Source organism: Callorhinus ursinus, unplaced genomic scaffold (genome assembly GCF_003265705.2).
Source record: "Callorhinus ursinus isolate GAN/ISIS: 27379988/994484 unplaced genomic scaffold, GSC_fseal_2.0 scaffold61, whole genome shotgun sequence".
NCBI lineage: Eukaryota > Metazoa > Chordata > Mammalia > Carnivora > Otariidae > Callorhinus > Callorhinus ursinus.
The window spans coordinates 2,952,163-2,968,727 of record NW_027397123.1 but is presented as its reverse complement, the minus strand read 5'-3'; the positions used below and the strand labels follow the sequence as shown (position 1 = coordinate 2,968,727).

Here is a 16,565-nt window from a genome sequence, read left to right as displayed (position 1 = left end):
GTCATGTTTCTCTTAACAGTGCTTTTTTTAATTCATGCATTTTCTCTATTTCTTTGGGGTTATCTCATTGATTTTTCATGATATGTAAAATATTCCAGATACTACACATTCATAAATATTGGTATTTTTTCTCAAGGTGACTTGTGTTATGACTGTGTTATGGCATTTACTGTTTTGCTCACATTTTAAATTTAGATATAGTTTCATTCTCAACCTTACCAGATAATCTTACTCTTTTTATTTCTAGTCTTATATTTTTCTGCCATGTGTTCATGGCATTTGCAAGTAGAAAAGATTTCTCTCAATATTTATATTTCTCATAGCAGTAGCTGGTATTTTCAGAATAATGTTGAGTATTAGTGGGGATACATTTCTCTCATATTTTTTCCAATTTAATGGAAATCATGTATCTGTTTAAACATTTTGTGTAATGCCTTTTGATTATATAACTATTTTCATTCAGTCCCTATTTTACTTGATGCCTGCTAGATTTTGTCAGAAGCCATCTTGTCATCCATTGGTGTGAACATGTTTTTCTCCTTTAATTTGCTGATGTGATGAATTATACAAATCTCTTTGACAATTTCAGGGGTTCCTATGACCACTCTTAGGTTCAGGAATTCAGTAGAACAACTTGCAGAACTCAGGAAAATACTGCACCTATGATTAGTTTTACTATGGTGAAAAGATACAAATTAGAATCAGCTAAAGGAAGAGATGCATGGGGCAAACCATGGGAGGGATCCAAATGTGGAGCTTCCAGTCATCCTTTCCCTGTGGAGTCAGGGATGGCATTACCTCTTCCTGGTTATGACATGGGATAATTCCCACAGGAAAGCTTGCCTGAGCCTTTGGTTGCCAGAGTTGTTCCTGGGGCTCAATTACATTCTTCCCATGAGGCTGATCTCTAGTCTCCAGCTCCTTCTGAAGGTTCAAACTCTTACCTTTAGTCTCCAGTTCCTCCAGAGGTCACAACTGATAGTGTGTCCTGAAGCCCCCATCATAACTCACAGCCTAGTCTGGTGGCCAAAGCTCCCAAGCAAACAAAGATATTTCTATCAGGCAGGACATTCCAGGGTCCCAGAGATCATCTACAAGTCTAAAAATATGCCTTTGCTTGTAAGTAAACTGCTATATGTTCATGCTCAAATGCTTTTGTTGAGAGGGTACTTGATGTCGTCACCTTGGGCTGACACCAAGAATCTGTGTAACGTGGGCTTGATAAAAACAGAGCCACAAGTCAAAGGGAATTTTGTTTTGCCTATATTCCTTTTTACCAATATACAAGAAAAATGATGTCTTAGTTCTTAGTTCTCCTTGGAAAAGGAGATGAGTAAAAATATCCTGTTACACCAAAGGATAGAAGGAAACATGTCATTAATTTTTCTTGTACATAGGTAATATATGCTTAATTGGTTCTATTATTATATTTCCATTCTCCTTTTTAAATGTCTGACATCTTTGTGTCTTTTTTTTTCTTTTTATTTATTTGGCGGGGAGGGGCAAAGGGAAAGGGAGGACTTCAAGCAGACTCCACACTGATCATGGAGCCCAGTGTGGGGCTCAATCTCATGACCCGGAGATCATGAGCTGAAACCAAGAGTCAGACGCTTAACTGACTGAGCCACCCAGGCACCCCTGACATCTTTGTGTCTTAATGTACAATAATGGGGCACCTGTCAGGCTCCCTGCTCAGTCTCCCTCTGTCTGCTGCTCCCCCTGCTTGTGCTCTCTCTCTCTCTCAAATAAATAAAATCTTAAAAAAAAAAAAAATCCTTTAAAAAAAAATGAGGCATGTGGCTAGCTCAGTCAGTGGAGCATGCAACTCTTGATCTCTGGGTTGTGAGTTCCAGCCCCACACTGGGTGTAGCAAATACTTAAAAATATATATACAGTAATATGGACTACAAAATTTGTTTCAAAATAGAGTTAAATTGTTGAATCAGAGAACAGAAACAGTATAAAAACTTTTATTTTCTTATTTTTATTTAATCCTACTAATAATTATTACTAATTGCTACTGTTAATTAGTCCTATAGTTTTGTTTAAATGATAGTGTGGATGTGACAAAAGTAAATAAGACAGTAATATTTAATTTCAAATAAATCCTTTTCATATTAATACATGTGTATTATTATTATATATCATATTGTTATGGGAAGCTTTTTGTTTCATATGGCTGAGCCCCAGCTTGCCTCTCTAAAAAGTTGATCATTCTATTATCCGGCGCCCAGTTCAGATTTAAGCCACAGTCCCAGATTTTGGCTCATCCATGAGCACATGCACACACGCACAATTTAAGCTAGACTTCCTATTTGCTATGCTACAAACGACATATCCCAGGGTATTTTGGTGGTTATCTTCTTACCCTATATTTCATTTCAGTGGGAGGAGCAAGAGATTTTGATAAAGACATATTTGAAAGGAAAACCAATAATCTGGAAGTGTCTATTCATTAAATAATTCTATATTCAGGTTTCATTTTAATTGATTCCCATCAATTCCCTAAGTTTTTGTGTGGCTCTTGATTGAAGCAAGTCTTAAGGTCAATCTCAACTATGGGAAAGATGTCCCTCGTCTCTAAAAACCTGGTCTTATAGGTCGTATTTTTTAAAACAATAGGTTCTTCTACCTTTCCATTATTCAGGTGTATCATCCTTCAGACTTCTACCTCTTCAGTAACCCAATATTACTCATGATTTCTCTGCTGTAACCAATACATTCGGAATCTCAGCCTCTGGGCCCTATTTGCTTTTTTGAGATAAGTACTGACATGCAACAAAAACCTTCAGTCTTACTTATTAGATATTTCAAAAAGAATATACAAGAGTGGCTAATATGCACACAAAAGGATGCTCAACATCATTAAAGTTATCATGGAAATGCCAGTTAAAACCACGAGGGGATTGCCTGGGTGGCTTAGTTGGTTAAGCATCCAACTCTTGGTTTCAGCTCAGGTCACTATTTCATGGGCCGTGAGATCGAGCCCCATGTCAGGCTCTGTGCTCAGTGGGGAGTTTGCTTGAAGATTCTCTCCCTTCACCCCTCCCCTCACTCATGCACACATGCACTAGTTCTCTCTCAAATAAATCTTTAAAAAATAAAAAGCCACAATGAGGGGCACCTGGCTCAGTCAGTACAGCATATGACTCTTGATCTCAGGTCATGAGTTCAAGCTCCATGTTGGGCATGTAACCTATTAAAACAACAACAACCCACAATGAGACACTGCAACTCAAGCAATAGAATAGCTAAAATTAGAAAGATTGACCATGCAGGCTGGGGGGGGGGGGGGGAGGGAAAAAAAGATTGACAATACAAAGTGTTGGTGAGAATACTCCAATACTGTTTGTGGGAATGTAAAATGAAATGACCTCTGTTGAAGACAGTTTAGCAGTTTCTAATAGGGTAAAATATAAACATAAGAACTGAGGAATTCCACTCCTGGGAATATACCCACAAGAAAACCATATGCCCTAAGCATTCTAAGTGAAAGAGCCATACACAAATGAATACTGTATGATTCCTTTTTGTGAAATTCCAGAAAATGCAAACTAATCTACAATGACAGAAAGCAGGTCATTGGTTATCTGGGACCAGGTGTGGTGGGAGAGGTTAACTATAAAGGGCCATAAGGAACTTTCTCGAGCAATGGAAATGTTCTGCATCGTACTTGTCATGGTAGTTACATAGGTATCACCTTTCAAAATTCAACTGTACACTAAGTGTAATTTATTGTATATAAATTAAATCAATAAAGTGGATAGAATGACATTAAGCTGTACACTTAAGATTTATGCTCTTTGGGCACCTGCGTGGCTCAGTTGGTTAAGCGTCCATCTCTTGGTTTTGGTTCAGGTCATGATCTCAAGGTTGTGAGATGGAGCCCCACGTGGGGCTCTGTGCCCGGCATGGAGTCCGCTTGCGTTTCTCTCTCCCTGCTCATGCACATGCTCTCTTTCTCTTTCGCTCAAATAAAATCTTTTCTAAAAAAGATTTATGCTCTTTATACAGTTGAGAAAGAGAGAAGCTGCCGCTGACATGTAAGAGCTAGCCTGGTACTGTGAACGAGATCTTGCTGTGAATTCACATAACATCAACAGCAGAAAGGCAACCTTGGGATCCTAGTGGATCAAGACAAAAACAAGATCACCCTGTAATCATATCTAAACACAGATAAACATGAACATTATTCAAGCCACAAAATGCTCAACACTCCTGGATAATTTGAAGGCTACTTCTTTACCAATTACAATCTTAGCCTTCCTTTAGTCTTCTTTCCTTATGGATAAGATTAAGATATGCAGTTATAGAATTGCCCTGATTCCTGACATCCAATCCAGAACAAAGCCTCACTTCCTTAAACCTTCTCTAAATCAATAAACACAAACCCAATGTTGTGTGTTCCCCTTTGCTGCAATGAGCAGTAAACCCAACTTGTTTGACCACAAGGAATGTTCCTGGTGGTATTTGGTTGTAAGACAATGACACGTTTTACTATACAAAACCTCAATAAAAATGTTAGCATGAAAATAAGCAGGGTATTGTTTAGGGTTCATATCTTGGGGGAAAAAAGTTTTGAACTGACTGACCATAAGCTAATTTGGATTTAACACCAAGGAAGTTGTTCATTCACTTAAAGCCTTAAGATCACCTGTGATAATGTCCTTTCGTTCAATCAGTGAAAACAGGGAACTAATTACTTTCCATTTTTGCTGTAAGTCATTAACAGATTGTTTCAGGCTGAACAGTCAGTCCTTTATTCTCTTTAAAAATACACCAATTCCCTTAATATAACATTTCTTCATTCCTGAGTTCTAAAAGAACTCTAAAGATCCCCCACCCCCCTGAAAGGCACCAGACTCTGTCAGAGTACAGTTGTGGCTTACAAAAGAAAGCAAAACCGGTTGTACTAAATAGGTAAATTAGCACAGGTGGTTTTTTTTTTTTTTGCATTCATAGAAGGGATTAATGAGTCATCTCAGGAATCTCCCTAGTTCAATAAACAATGTATTACACAAATGTCAACTATACTTCAATTTTAAAAGAATATATTAAACATTTATAATAGTCACAAACTGGAAACAAAAGAGGTAAATGGGTAAATAACTGGGAGGTGAAAATCAATGTAATTATAATATCCACCCAATTTTCTATGTTGTCACTTAAAATTTTAATATGGCCTGTCAATTATTTTTCTTATAGTTTCACTTTTTTAAAAGATTTTAAGTAACCTCTACACCCAATGTGGGGCGCGAATTTACAACCGCAAGGTCAAGAATTGCATGCTCTGCCCCTTTTAGTTTCACTTTGGTTCCATTTCATCCATTAGCTGACGACTTCCATTTGGAGTAGGGCATTATCTTGAATTTTTCCTGGATCCTTTTCATATAACTGAATGAAAGACAAGGAATGGGATTTGGGGGTGGGACTAAGGAATAAACTGCAATGTAATCAATACATCTCTTTGGAAAGGGCTGAACTGCCCTGTGATTAAAAGAGTAAAGTCCTGGGTCATTACATTTGTGTGAGTGGTAGATGGGGAGAGAAAGCCCTTTTGCCTTAGTACATGTGTTTTAATATGTTAAATAAGAACCAATATAAAATGACCCAACTTACCTTTATACTAAAAAAAAATTACATTTTTTCTCTTACCTAACAGTTTTTCATTCCTTCATTCCCAACCACAGAATAGTATGTCCTTTAAGAGTATAAAACTGGGGCGCCTCGGTGGCTCAGGTCCTGATGTCCTGGGATCGAGCCCTGCATTGGGCTCTGGGCTCAGCAGAGAGCCTGCTTCTCCCTCTCCCACTCCCCCTGCTTGTGTTCCCTCTCTCACAATCTGTCAAATAAATAAATAAAATCTTTAAAAAAAAACTTATTTGAAGTATGTATCATTTTCTAAAGTGTGAGCCTAACGTGGAATCCACTGGATGGTGATTATTCCAAATGTGTCTGCAGCCCATGAGGTAGGATTAAGTGGGTAACTGCAGGGACTGAACAGCAGTTGAGTAAGTATGTTGTAATAGTTTCTCATTTACTACTTTCCGTGGGAAAGCGTTATTTTAGGGTCTCATTTTCAATGTGCAAACACTACCTTTACCCATTACATTAAAAAAAAATTGGACAGGTCATGAACCATTTTATCCTGGACAAAAAGACCCGAAAAACCAACCACCCTATTTTCTTCAATAGGCTGTTAGATTTTACTTGCTATTTCAATTGGAATATTCATAAACCGTAAGTACGGTGGATTATTTTTATAGCTGATTTGATGTCCTTTACCAAATTTCTGGAGACTTAGATTTTATGTTAGATATTCTGATACTAGAGGAATCATGTATACCTTTTTTTTTTAAGACTTTATTTATTTATTTGAGAGAGAGAATGAGATAGAGAGCATGAGACGAGGGAGGGTCAGAGGGAGAAGCAGACTCCCCGCCGAGCAGGGAGCCCGATGTGGGACTCGATCCCGGGACTCCAGGATCATGACCTGAGCTGAAGGCAGTCACTTAACCAACTGAGCCACCCAGGCGACCCCATGTATACCTCTTTAATTAGCTATTTTTATTGGTTCTTACTTTATTCAGGAAAACACTGAGGATTTCAGCCATGCTTTAAAGAGCTGAATATAAACACACACAGTACAATGCTGAATGTCAAAACACAACAAAAAAAACCATTTCCCATGTCTTACTAAATCGAAGTAGAATACATGTATACACGTCTAAAAAGTATTTAAGAAAATAATGCTTTTCCACAATTTCAGATATAGTATAAAGAGCTGAATATAAACATTTCCTCGTCTTACTAAATTAAAGATGAATAAATATGTATATATACATACAAAAATATTTTTTCCCAGGACTCAGGTCTATCATAAAAAATTGAGTATAACCTTTAAAAAACAGATATGCATGAAGTTTCTTATTTTACTCAAAATCCAGGGACAGGGCAGCTCTGCATCATTTCACCAGTTCAACAGTGTCAAGGATGCAGGTAATTCCAATCTGTCCCCTGTGCCAATCTCAGCCTCTCAGGTATCAGACATATAGACATGCATCCTGTAACATAAGGCTACTTCCTCCTATTGTTAGGAAAGAAAATTTAACCTAAAGCCTACTTGCAGACTTTTGCTCAGATCTTGTATGGCCAGGACTGTCACATATATGCCCAGATGCAAAGCAAACTAGGTGCAAGACCTAGACTTTAGATGGGCAGCAGGCAGTCCTGGCAAAGGGAGAATGGCTAACACCAATGGATAGGCAACCAACAGTGTCTGGGGCAACAATATTGCCTTCTTTCTTTAAAACTCCTTTTTTGTAGTTACATTTCCTTTCATTCATGATGGCTGAGGGTTTTTTTCCCCCCATTTCAAAAAGTTTTCAAGGTTTTTTGTTGTTTTGTTTTGGGCTTTGCTCTTAATTAGAGCTTTTCTACACACTAGAGTCAAATGCTTATTCATTTACTCTCTCATTTCTCAGATTTCAACAAGTGTTTACAGGGAACCTATTAGAACAGGCAGTGCACCAAGTACATTGAACTGACAATGAATTGTGGCCATTAACTGTCTGCATTTTCTACACATATTAAAAGAAGTTAATTTTCCTAAGTATAGCTCTGTTGCATCCTACAACTTTCAACATGGAGGTTTTTTTTTGTCATTCACTCCGAATTGTAACTTGCCTTGATTTCCTTTCCCCTAGTGAGGCAAGAGGGCAAGGTGAATGAACACTTCAGTTTTCAATTTTTTTCCAGAAGGAATTACCTGACATTCAATAAAGAGATGATTTAAGATGTTCTGATAGTCATGGTACACATAAGGCCTTCCTCTCATATGATGTCTATCCACAAATATGAAAATAAATCAGCTCTTATTTAACTCACTTTCAATACGAGCCATACAGTATTCTATGGGATATAATGTAATTATTTAACTTCATAATGCTAACAAGATGGTACTAATTAATATTACTAATTTATAAGTGAGAAAGTTTAGACCTAGTTAAGTAATTTGCCCTATAAGCCAAGTAAGGACTGAGCATTGGTTAAATCCTTTCCCAATCTGCCTCAGTTCAGGTTAATTTTAGAAGATGAGCTTGCAAATATTAAGATTTGAACGGGAAGAATTTGCTGCATTTTTAACATTACTGTATGTAGCCTTCCTCAAGTATGAATTATGAGACAAGTAATTTGTTAGCTAAAGCAAATTGGTCTCCTATATTTATGACATTTATATTATGAATCCTCTGATTTCCCACAGGGCAAATGACCCTGATGTTGAGAACCATTTGTATGACTGTCTCTGACACATTAACTGCCTTCCAAAGCCTTCCCACTTTCCTTACATTCATGGGATTTTTTCACTTTTATTTCAACTGAACCCTGATGTCTAATAAATTTTGAAACATAAATAGAACCCTCTCAATCTCTAACATTTATAAAGTATCTCAGCATTAACACGTCAAATAAATTCTGGCCCTCAAATAAAGGCCCTGTATCCACACTGTGAGCTCTGATATTGTTATCTTCAAAGGCTTTCCCACATTCCTTAAAATCAGAGGGTTTTGTTTGTTTTACTAGTATGACTTTGCAGATGTCAGTAAAATTTTGAGCCTTCCCATGACTTCATTCACTCCTCTTTCCTGTATGAATTCTTTGATGTTTACTAAGGTGTGAGCCACGAATAAAGGCCTTCCCACATTGCTTACATTTGTAAGGTTTCTCACCAGTATGAATTTTCAGGTGTCGATTAAGTTCTGAGCCACGACCAAAGGCCTTCTCGCATTCCTTACACTTATAGGGCTTTTCACCACTATGACTTCTCTCGTGATGAGTAAGTTCTGACTTTCGAATAAAAGCCTTTCCACATTCCTTACATTTATGGGGTCTCTCACCAGTGTGAACTTTTTGATGTCGAATAAGTTCTGTGCTACAAGTAAAGGCCATTTTACATTCCTTACATTTATAGGGTTTCTCTCCAGTGTGAGCTCTCTGATGTCGAGTAAGTTCCGAGCCACGACGAAAGGCCTTTCCACATTCCTTACATTTATATGGTTTCTCACCAGTATGAACACTCTGATGTCTAATAAGATGTGAATCAGAGATAAACGCTTTCCCACATTCCTTACATTTATGAGGTTTCTCACCAGTATGAATTCTTTGATGTAGACTCAGTTGTGAGGCACAACTATATACCTTTCCACATTCCTTACATTCATAGCGTCTTTCACCAGTATGAATTATCTGATGAAGACTAAGCTGTGTGTCGTAACGGAATGCTTTCCCACACTCCTTACATTTATGGGGTTTCTCACCAGTATGGATTCTCTGATGTCGAAGAAGATGTGAGGGACGGGTAAAGGCTTTCCCACATTCCTTACATTCATAGTATTTCTCATCAGTATGAATTCTCTGATGTAAATTAAGTTGTGAGGTAGATGGAAAGGCCTTCCCACACTCCTTACATTTATAGGGTTTCTCACCAATGTGGATCTTTTGGTGTTTACGGAGTTGTGAGTTAGAATGAAAGGCTTTCCCACATTCCTTACATTTATGAGGTTTCTCACTAGTGTTAATGCTCTGAGGTTTAGTAGTTTCAGAGCCACGGATAGAGGCACATTTCTTATTTTCTTTACTTTTTTTGCTTTCATGAATTCTCTGATGCTTAATCAAGTATGACCTACTATTAAAGGCTTTCCCACATTCTCCACATTTAGAGTCTTTTTCCTTATTATGACTTCTCTCATGTTCAATATGGAGTGATTGGCACCTGAAAGCTTCCTTACATCCCTTGCATTCGTAGGTTTTCGCTCTGGTATGAACTATGCACTGAATGGAAGTGGACCTTTCTTCAGAGGTTATTATGGCTTGTCTGAAATGCCCCTCCTGTTGTCTCTCCAAGTGGCATTTGATTTCTCTGTTATTTCTGACCCTAGTGCACTCAAGGTCAGAGCTCGTAAGTCTTTTTATCTCCAGGTGCAATGATTTAATTTTGTAACTGTGCTCCTTTGGAAATAAATTCTTGGTTACTCTTCTGGACTCCCAATCTGTAAGATAACAAAAAAGAAAACAGAAAGTATTTTCATGTGGCAGGAGAAAGGAAAGTTCTAAGGTAGAAATGACAAACTAAAAATAGTGAATAATTTAATAGCTCTTAACATAGCACGGAAATTTGGGGAAAAAAAAAAAAAAAAGCCCGGGGTCAGGGGTGGGGGGAGGAGATGAGAATAGAGAAAATGAGGGGAACTTGTGAAGGAAGTAGTTCTTCACCTCTGGTGAAAATCAGAATCAGCTGAGGAATGGTACAAATACGATGTCCAGGAACCACCTAAGACCAACTAAGTGAGAATCTAAGAGTAAGACATTACATCTAATAGCAAGTCCTCTCATCTCTAGCTTCAAAATATATGAGATCTTGACTACTTCTGTCTACCAGTATCTCTACCACTTTGCCCAAAGCCATCTCTCACCAAGGTTAACACACTTTCTTAACAGGTCTCCCTGCTTTCCCTGTTGCCCTCCTAATATCCCATACCTAACACAGTAGCCAGAGTGTTCTTGTTAAGTAAGTGAGATCAGGCCTTTCTTCTGCCTCAAAGTCTCCACTGGATTTCCCTCTTGCGCAGAGTAAAAGTCCAAGTCCTTACGCGGTCTACAAAACCCTCCCTGACCTGTCTCATGCTACCCTCTTTCTGACCTCATTGCCGATCTCCTCTCTTCAGCTGACTCTGCTCCAGCTCCCTGACCAACTGGATGTTATTCAAACTTGTGAAGCACATTCCTCCTTCAGAATCTCTGCCTGCAAATATCTTCCCTAAGAATATGGCTTGTTCGAGTACTTCATCCTGACCGCTACTCAAACATGAGACCACTCTTTACAAAACAGGCCTCTCTTACTCTACTTACTGTATTTTTTTGCAGTGCACTTATCATCACATATCATTTTATCTATTTCCCCAACATTATTATGAGAACTTTCAAGATACAGAAAAATTAAAAGAATTGAGACAGTGAACTCCCATATTCCCACTACCTAGATTCTATAAAAACATTTGGCTCTCCTTGCCTTATCACCTTTCTCTCTCTCCATCCATCCATCTTGCAGACATCAGTATACTTCACCTCTAAACTCCACAGATATTATACTTTAACTTGTTTACTTCTGTATTGTCTGTCTGCCCTTCAGTGTATCTGTACAGAGTAAATACTATTTGATGAATGAATGGCTATTGGCATTTTTATTCATCTCTCTCAGTGATTCAGAGGCAACTCAAGGTGTGGGAGTCACTGTTTAAACACAGTACATCCCATCTGTGCTTATAATAAAATACAACATTCCTTACTAGACCTGCAAAACTCTGCACTGTTTGGACCCTGCTTCCCTAATTCACCTTCATTTTAAGATGCTCTCACCTTCACTCACTAGGTACCTCTCTACTGGCCTCCAGTGGACTCCTAGATCAAGTCAATTACGATCTCATCTTAGACTCTTTTAGGAAATGCTTTGTTTGCCATGAATGCTCTGCTCCAGAATCGCTGCATGCCCAGTTTCTTTCATTGTAAGTATCTTAATTTTCTGTCAAGTACGCTGTTTTTTTGCCTTCATAATCTTTTTCTTAATTCTGGAATTACACATTTGTTCATCAGTTTATCTACTGGTATAATTTCTCCCAAAGTGGCCCAGAACTAGCATAATACTTATTTCACTCACCATGATATAACCAATTCCCAGCACATAGTTCAATTAACAAGCCAGCACCACTAGGGTGTCTCTGTACATGTGTTATACCAGTCCCCTGGAAGACTGATAGCTTTACACAACAACCATGAGAATCTTTTATGTAATTCTGAAAAAATTCTAATGGAAACTAAGAATACCAAGGCAACCATTTATGAGAGGTTGTATGGTGTTGTGACAACACAGAGCCACACTGCTTGGGTGTGAATCCTAGTCCCATGACTTGCTAGTTGTATGACACTGGACAGTTACTTAACTACTCAGAAATTAAGAAGGCTGAGATAAAAGGAGATGCTCCGTGTAAGCTGTCAGAGCTTGTGCAGGCACCTGCTGTTTAGGACAGTCCCTTTGTTCTTGCTAAGGTCCAGGGTGGTTGGACCAGTCAAAAGCAAGTTGCAGAAAAGACAAACAGTTGGGAAATCTAGAGAGATGAATAAACCTAGAACAATTGGTAAGAAGAAAAGATTCTTCTGTGATTAATGTATGATCTATATCTGCAATCTAATGAAAATGCAACACTACACAGTTGTCCTTCAGAGTAGGGTGCTAAAAGCAAGGTCTGTATGATGACTGGTAACATGATGTTGGCATTTTATGCTGTATGGGAAGTTCCAGATGTCAGATGTCAGAAGATGCTGTTATTTTAAATACTTTGGGGAAAATAAAAACTATCTGTTAGAGAAGGAAAACTGTAAAAAGCATGGATTCAAATAATAAATTTGGACCTTAAAGGAATGCTCGGATCAAAAAGTAACATCTATCAAGGATGCTCCCATTGCTCCTCTCCTGCACAATCACTCCTCAGAACTACAGAATCATTCCCCTAAATTGATCTTCAGTCTCTCTGATGACCGTATTCCGTGGTCTCATTCTAGCACAAGGCCAAATCACCTGGACTTCCCAAACAGGCTCCTAGCAAGTTTCACCATTTTCACTCAGGAATCTGATTCAATCTCTACAGGAAGCCAGAGAGAGGTCTTAGAAATCCAATCCACTCATGTTCCTATCTTGTTTAAAACTTTCAGTGGCTTTTTTAAGAAAAAAAATCCAAACTCCTAGACTTGGTGAGAAGGCCCTGCATGATGTGGACCTCCATTCAGGTCTTCTAGGACACCCACTCATGACTTTCTCTCCTTGGGGCCTTAAATGAGTAAGTTCCTCCACCTTCTACAGCATTCCAACCATATTGCCTAGATCCTCCTACCTCTCCTTCCAGCTTCACATCATTTGTCATGATCTGAAAAGTCTTACCAGTCTGGTAATATTGACCCTAATATTCTCTCACAGCTGTCCCTTACCTATAACCATCTCCCCTAAAAAGACCCTCATTTCTCTGGCCATTGTACAGGCCAGGTTTCTCAAAAAGAAAACTTGCAGGGTTATCAGTGATTAGGGATTTAAATCAGCCCTTAAGTCAGCATACTTCCTAACCCTAGCTACTTCCTAGGTTATTCATTGTTACCTTTTATTTCCTTCCAGTGTTTTGTAGCATCCTTTTTATACAACCAAAACAGCACTGACTCTGAAAGTTCTGTATCTGGCTTTATTCAACTAAGCATTATAGCATGTTTCAAAAATATTTTATAAAAAATATCTAAAATACTGAAGGTTCTGTATCCCAATTGTGGTAGTAGTTATATAAATCTACAAATGCTGTAAAATTTCGTAGTAATATACACCAAAAAATAAAAAAATAAAAAAATAAAAAAAATAAATGAGTGTATATGAAAATCGGTGAAATCTGAATAAGGTCTACTTATAGTTTCATTACTACTATTGTGCCAATCTCCCGGTTTTGACAGTGTACTAGGATTAGGTAAGATGTTATCATTAGGGAAAGCTGAGAGAAGGGTACAAGGGAACTCTCTGTATTATTTTTGTAACTCCTCTGAATCTTAAATTATTTCAAAATAAAAAGCTAAAAAGAAATGGTAACAGTTATAAGCATGTATATACCTAATAAGAGAGCCCCAAAGTACATGAAGCAAAAACAGAATTGCAGAAAAAACAGACGATTCAACAAATTGAAGACTTTAATGCTCTACTTTCAATAATGGATAGAGAAGATCAACAAGGAAACAGAAAACATGCTCTTAAATAACTGATGGGTCAAGGAAGAAATCACAAGAGAAATTAGAAAATGCTTAGAAAAGGAAAACTTAATATACCAACACTTATGGGTTACAGTTAAAATAGATCCTAAAGGGAAATTTACAGCTTAAAATGCCTATATTAAACAAAAACAAAAACAAAACCCCCAAACCCAAGAAAGATCTCAAATCAGATTATGGAACTAGATAAAGAACAAAGTAAACCCAAAGATACCAGAATGAAGAAAATAATAAAGATTAGAGGGTAGATGAACAAAATAGAAAGAACAGGGAAATCAACATAATTCTAAGTTGGTTCTTTGAAAAGATCAACAAAACTGTCAAACCTTTAGCTAGACTGACCGAGAGAAAAAAAAGACAAATACTGGTATCAGGAATGAAAGAGAGAGATCACTACCTACCTTACAGAAATAAAAGTCTAGGGCTGGGGGGTAGAAGTGACTGCTTATGGGTATGGGGTTTCATTTTGGGGTGATGAAAAGGTTCTAAAATTAGATTGTTGTCACAGTTGCAAAACTCTGTGACTATATTAAAAACCACTGAACAGTATACTTTAAGTAAATTTTATTTTATTTTTTTTAAGTGAATTTTAGAATATGTGATTTCTATCTCAAAAGAGCTAGCTGCTTTAAAAAGTCAGGACAAAACTGGACACAAAGTACAGGGAAAATTGTCTCATGGGAAGGAGGAAGGCACTTCCTTCCTGAAATCAGAAGCAAATATGAGGAAAGGTAGCAAGAGTGGTAAGTGGAGTGAAAATTTGAGGCCTCATGCTGAAACATCCTTCCTTTTTTCTCCAGATCTCAGACCTTTTCAGCAAGCTTTCCTACCAATAGCTCAGATATGCTGCCTTCTCACTGGCCCCCTGGGTGACCACCTGCCATAGTGTTCCTCATAGTAGTTACCATCACTTACCTGGGCACCATTCTTTTGTTTCCTGACTCTTAACCATCCAGGGCTCCTTCCCCTGCTCCAATAAAGAGATTACATCTGGCTTAGAATAAGAAAGTCCTGCTCAAAAAACAAAAAGGACAAAGTTATGCTGTATGTGTATCAGAATTAAAATTAGCCCATGATTATCAAGAAAGAGTAAGCAGGTTAAGGGTCAGTGGAAGCGGTGAAGGTCAGAGGAACCAAAAAAAAAAAAAAAAAAAAAGTCCAAAGTCCAATGGAGCAGCCAATTCTAACTTTGTAAGGGACAGTCCCTTCTTTGGGAAGCAACAAGAATCATTAATTCAGCCAGGCATTTGAGGAGCAGTCATGAGAAATTCATAACAAAGAACATAAAATTCCAGAAGGCCAATTCTGAATTTTGGGGGGCACATAACTTACCAAGTGAGATCAGGTTGTTATAATTCTCCAACATTACATCTCGGTACAAATCCTTCTGAGCAGAGTGCAAGCATTCCCACTCCTTTTGAGAGAAGTAAATGGCCACATCTTTGAACGTGAAGCCCTGAAACCACAGATCAATATGCTATTTGTGAAATTGATAGGCAAAATCTTTACAATGGAATAAAAAAAAAGGAGAAAGCAATTTAGTAAGGTAACAATGTTGAGAAAACAGGTTGTGCTGGGCCCTTTAACACAGATGGTGCAGTGTGGAAACAAAAGTGACCAGAGCACATACCATTCTTTTTTTTTTTTAAGATTTTATTTTTTTATTTAAGAGAGAGAGAATGAGAGAGAGAGAGCACATCAGAGGGAGAAGCAGACTCCCCGCCGAGCAGGGAGCCCGATGCGGGACTCGATCCAGGGACTCCAGGATCATAACCTGAGCCGAAGGCAGTCGCTTAACCAACTGAGCCACCCAGGCGCCCAGCACATACCATTCTTGGTGCACACATCATGCTTAGGCATGCCTGCAACTACAGGAGTAACCTCTTGGGCTCTAAGCTCTTCCATTATCCCCAAAGTTCAGACAACTGCTGTTTCCCAATTAAATAAAACTATACATGCAAGCACATGGCACACTCTATGTTCACCATACAATGCCTGTAACTATCTCCTTCCCATTCTCCCAATAAAGAAAAACTTCTTAAAACTCTGAATCTTATAAAATTTCTATTTCTGAAAATAGGATTGGAATATAACTTGATTTCTATGATGATTTATAACATGATTTAATAATTTCTTAAAAATGCATGCCCATAAATATGCCAGAATACTAAAGCCCAATCACTTTTCCACGTGACCAAAAATTCTAAAATAGACATCATTTTTACTGGCTGTATGACAACCCATCTTCTATACTCAATTTTCTTATTTTGGGGTACTAGGCTGCACAAGTTCTCTAAAATTCTTTTGCAGTATGAGTCTTTTCTCAACAGTTTATACATCTGGCTATTATGTTCCTGTTCCTATAAATTGTCCCTCACTATACTCTCCTTGTTCCTGATCGGCCAGAACTGATGGGAGGAAGATCCAGACTCACACTGATGTGACCCAAGATGAACATACACAACAAAAGTGTGCGTCTCTCTAGGGGCGCCTGGGTGGCTCAGTCGTTAAGCACCTGCCTTCAGCTCAGGTCATGATCCCAGGGTCCTGGGATCGAGCCCCACATTGGGCTCCCTGCTTGGTGGGAGGCCTGCTTCTCTCTCTTCCACTTCCCCTGCTTATGTTCCTGTTCTCGCTATCTCTGTCAAATAAATAAATAAAATCTTAAAAAAAAAAAAAAGTGTGTGTCCCTCTCCCTTTCTCTCTCTCTCTCT

The 16,565-nt window shown here is 38.2% G+C and overlaps 2 protein-coding genes across 11 annotated transcripts in view; one reads left to right on the top strand and one right to left on the bottom strand.

Moving 5' to 3' along the window:
• Nucleotides 1-16,565, top strand: part of ZFP14 (ZFP14 zinc finger protein) — a 225,154-nt gene that overhangs the window by 102,062 nt on the left and 106,527 nt on the right. The gene's annotated exons all lie outside the window — the stretch shown is intronic.
• Nucleotides 6,300-16,565, bottom strand: part of ZNF568 (zinc finger protein 568) — an 86,110-nt gene continuing 75,844 nt past the window's right edge. For 5 of the 10 annotated variants that reach the window (XM_073885237.1, XM_073885233.1, XM_073885232.1 and 2 more), the window contains 3 exons: nucleotides 15,184-15,307; nucleotides 14,767-14,862; nucleotides 6,300-10,049 (listed from right to left, as the gene is read on the bottom strand). In XM_073885237.1, the coding sequence (XP_073741338.1) occupies nucleotides 8,629-10,049; nucleotides 14,767-14,862; nucleotides 15,184-15,307 (1,641 nt within the window). In that variant the 3' untranslated portion in view covers nucleotides 6,300-8,628. The remainder of the gene's footprint in view (nucleotides 10,050-14,766; nucleotides 14,863-15,183; nucleotides 15,308-16,565) is intronic. The other 5 variants (XM_073885234.1, XM_073885235.1, XM_073885236.1 and 2 more) reach the window with 2 other exon arrangements.